The sequence below is a fragment of the Enhydra lutris genome, unplaced genomic scaffold (genome assembly GCF_002288905.1).
Source record: "Enhydra lutris kenyoni isolate GAN:26980312 unplaced genomic scaffold, ASM228890v2 scaffoldscaffold85, whole genome shotgun sequence".
NCBI classification, from domain to species: Eukaryota; Metazoa; Chordata; class Mammalia; order Carnivora; family Mustelidae; genus Enhydra; species Enhydra lutris.
Genome location: NW_019154169.1, coordinates 3,217,543 through 3,221,474, shown reverse-complemented (window position 1 = coordinate 3,221,474; position 3,932 = coordinate 3,217,543). Strand labels below are relative to the sequence as shown.

General features: G+C 65.4%; 1 protein-coding gene across 1 annotated transcript; it reads left to right on the top strand.

Annotated features, from left to right (window-relative positions):
• The first annotated feature begins 476 nt into the window (after positions 1-476).
• Positions 477-3,049, top strand: LOC111161485 (CCAAT/enhancer binding protein alpha). The gene has a single exon (XM_022525181.1). The coding sequence runs from the start codon at positions 587-589 to the stop codon at positions 1,652-1,654; it is 1,068 nt and encodes a 355-aa protein (XP_022380889.1). The 5' UTR covers positions 477-586; the 3' UTR covers positions 1,655-3,049.
• The last annotated feature ends 883 nt before the right edge of the window (positions 3,050-3,932 follow it).

Here is a 3,932-nt window from a genome sequence, read left to right as displayed (position 1 = left end):
CACGCCGCCGCCTAGCAAAGACGCAGGTTCCGAACCGAACTAGTTCTAGAGCCTCCGTAGCTCAGAGACCAAGACTGGCCCTCCACCTAACCCCCCCCACCACGCCCCCCCAGCCCCGCCCCGCCCCGCGCAGCGTCTGGGTGATCCCGGACTCCCCGACCGTTGGCTGGAAGTGGGTGCCTCGGGGAAGCTAGAGGAGGGGGCCCAGACACCGACCACGTGTGTGCGGGGGCGACAGCTCGGCCCAGGGTGGGGCATCGCACGCGCGTCCGGGTCCGGCTGGCGGGGCAGGGGGTTAGTGGGCGTTGCGGCGGGGCCTCTCTGGGCCAGCGCTGCGCTCCGGCCCTACTCACCACCCCCTCCGAGAGTCAGGCGCTAAGACCCAGAAGGCGCCGCTCCGCCGTCGGACTCTAAAGGGCGACGCCCCCGGTATAAATGCGGGGCCCGCGCGGGCCTGGCCATTCGCGACCGGGAGCTGCGCGGGCGCGAGGGAGTCGGGGCTCCGGGTGGGCGGTGGCAGCATTGGCGCCCCGCGCAGGCTGGAGGCCGCCGAGGCTCGCCATGCCGGGAGGTCTGTAGCTCCCCCATGGAGTCGGCCGACTTCTACGAGGCGGAGCCACGGCCCCCGATGAGCAGCCACCTCCAGAGTCCCCCGCACGCGCCCAGCAGCGCCGCCTTTGGCTTTCCCCGGGGCGCGGGCTCCGCGCAACCCCCCGCCCCACCTGCCGCCCCGGAGACGCTGGGCGGCATCTGCGAACACGAGACGTCCATCGACATCAGCGCCTACATCGACCCGGCCGCTTTCAACGACGAGTTCCTGGCCGACCTGTTCCAGCACAGCCGGCAGCAGGAGAAGGCCAAGGCGGCCGCGGCCCCCGCAGGAGCCGCCGGCGGCGACTTTGACTACACGGGCGCCCCCGGGGGCCCCGGCGGCTCCGTGATGCCGGGAGGGGCGCACGGCCCCCCTCCTGGCTACGGCTGCGCGGCGGCCGGCTACCTGGACGGCAGGCTGGAGCCCCTGTACGAGCGCGTCGGGGCGCCGGCGCTGCGGCCGCTGGTGATCAAGCAGGAGCCGCGCGAGGAGGACGAGGCGAAGCAGCTGGCGCTGGCCGGCCTCTTCCCCTACCAGCCGCCGCCGCCGCCGCCGCCGCCGCACCCGCACCCGCCGCCCGCGCACCTGGCCGCCCCGCACCTGCAGTTCCAGATCGCGCACTGCGGCCAGACCACCATGCACCTGCAGCCCGGCCACCCCACGCCGCCGCCCACGCCCGTGCCCAGCCCTCACCCGGCGCCGGCTCTCGGCCCCGCTGGCTTGCCAGGCCCGGGCGGCGCGCTCAAGGGACTGGCCGCGACGCACCCCGACCTCCGCGCGGGCGGCGGCGGCAGCGCGGGCAAAGTCAAGAAGTCGGTGGACAAGAACAGCAACGAATACCGGGTGCGGCGCGAGCGCAACAACATCGCGGTGCGCAAGAGCCGGGACAAGGCCAAGCAGCGCAACGTGGAGACACAGCAGAAGGTGCTGGAGCTGACCAGTGACAATGACCGCCTGCGCAAGCGGGTGGAACAACTGAGCCGCGAACTGGACACGCTGCGGGGTATCTTCCGCCAGCTGCCCGAGAGCTCCCTGGTCAAGGCCATGGGCAACTGCGCGTGAGGCGCGGGGCGGCGGGACCGCCCTGGGCCGGCCGCTGGCTGTGACCCAGGGAGTGGTTTCGGGTCTCCGGATCTCAAGACTGGCCCCGCGGCGCAAGCCGGTACTAGGAGATTCCGGTGCCGCCAGAAAGCCTGGCCTGCAGCGCGCGCCCCTTGCCTTCCTCTGCGCCAGATTCGGTGCGTCTAAGACGAGGGGTCAGGCGGTGGTTTCTCCCTGCAGGAGGGGAGAAGTGCCATGGGGCTGAGCCGGAAGCCCCGGCAACTCTAGTATTAGGAATAACCTTGTGCCTTGGAAACGCAAACTCACCGCTCCGATTCCTACCGAGTAGGGGGAGCAAATATGTGCCTTGTCATTTTATTTGGAGGGTTCCTGCCTCAATCGTGAGGCTGCAGGGCCCCAGGAGAGAAGGCAGTGTGCAGGCCCAGGGCAGGAGGGAAGGTCCAGGGAGCAGAGATCCTGACAAGCCGGCCCTAGCCGCTCCTCCAGTGCCTGTCCTTGGAAGAGAGGAAATACAGGGACTTGGAAGGCTGTTTCCCTAGTTCTGCACGAAGGTGGAGGGTGCCTAGTTCCTTGCCTCTAATTTCCCAGCCTGGCAACAGGGTGGGCTTCCCTGGGCAGAACTCACTTAGATGGGGGTCACCGGGTGACCCGTGGGAGCCCCCTGCCCCCAGTCAGACCGGAAAGCTAGGACATGGGTTACCTCTCCGGACATGTGTTCACGGGAGTGGTGTCCTGGTGGTGCAGGGAAACCTAGAGCTCTGGTCCGGGGAGGGGGTGGGGGCTGGGGTGAAGGGACCCTGGGACGAGCCGCCTTGTCCTGTGTGTTGCCAGCATTGCCAAACACGAAGCACAATCTGCCCATCCCAGAGGGACTGAAGTTATGAGAAGCTTTCCAAATATTTTGCTTTATCAGCCGATATCAACACTTGTATCTGGCCTCTCTGGGTCCCAGCGGTGCCTTGTGCAATGTCAATGCGTACGTCTATGCTAAACCACCATTTTATTTGGTTTTTGTTTTGTTTTGGTTTTGCTCAGATACTTGCCAAAATGAGACTCTTTGTCAACAGCTGCTGCAAGGGGGGTCCTCGGCTCTCTTTCCTTTTGGTTTTTGGGGATTGCTTTTGCCCCCCGGGGGAATCAAAGAGGTGAGGTGGGCTTCCTCTTTCCCTGGGGGGAGGGAACCTGTGGGCCTCGGTGCCCTCTGGCCTGGGCCGCCCACAGGCCCGTCCCCGCAGAGGCCCTGGCTCCGCGTCTGGAAGGGAGGCGGCCTCCAGCCAGATCGCCGGGGCCGGGAGCAGGGAAGGACAGCTTGGTTCTCTTCTTTGGGGGAGAACGTAGAGTTTCATGCTAGATGTTTTATGTATTATATCTATAATATAAACATATCAAAGTAAATTTTGGTGTCTTTTTAAAACCAGAAAAGCTACTTCCAAGGTTTTCTGTGGGCCAGGTCACATTTGTAAGTAATCACAGCATATCCCCTGGCTGAGCTCCTGACTTTCATTGGCTCTCCCATCCTGAGCCCCTCTGTACATTAAGGGGGTGACTTCTCCCAACCAAGGCAACTAAATGGCAGAAGGAGGGCAGGCTCCAAGCTGAGAAAGCCCAAAGCCGGAAGAGAGAGTCTCCCAGGGGTTGGGGGGGCACGTTTGAGGGGGGTTCACAGGGCCTTGGTGTGGCCTCCCGTGGGCCCCTGGGAGGAGCAGGGGGGCTCAGAGAAGGATCCTCCTGCCTGACGTGGCCACGGGCTCTCTGGGACTTGAACAGGCCTGGTCCAGTAGCTCCAGGCTCCGGGGGCCCTTCGGCCATGCTTGCTTCTAGATCATTCACAGCTCCAGCCTCTGTAGCAGCCTTGCTCATACCTCTCCTGCCATCCCCACTGGCAGGACCCTGGAAGGGCAGGGAGAGGCTTCAAGCGGGTGCCCCCCCCCCGGCCCCTCCCCACTTGCTCTGGGCTGTGTGGCTGTAGCCTACCCCAGCAGGGCCCTGAAGGGCAGCCTGAAGGCCAAGCACCCCTCTGCCCCACTTTCCATTCCTTCTCCAGCCAACCCCGGGAAGTCCTTCACCCAGACCACCCGGCAAGGAGCTAGCTCCTGCACCCACCCTCCCCACTGTGCCCACCCTGGACCAAGCCCCCCACTCAGACGACTGCCCTGTGAGGACAGGCGCCCCTGGTGCCCCCTTGGCAGCAACGATAGCCAACCAGAGGGGCCCACGCTCACGCCTGATAGAACAAGGCCTGGCAGGAAGTAGCACAGGGGGCTGGCTGGCCTTTCAG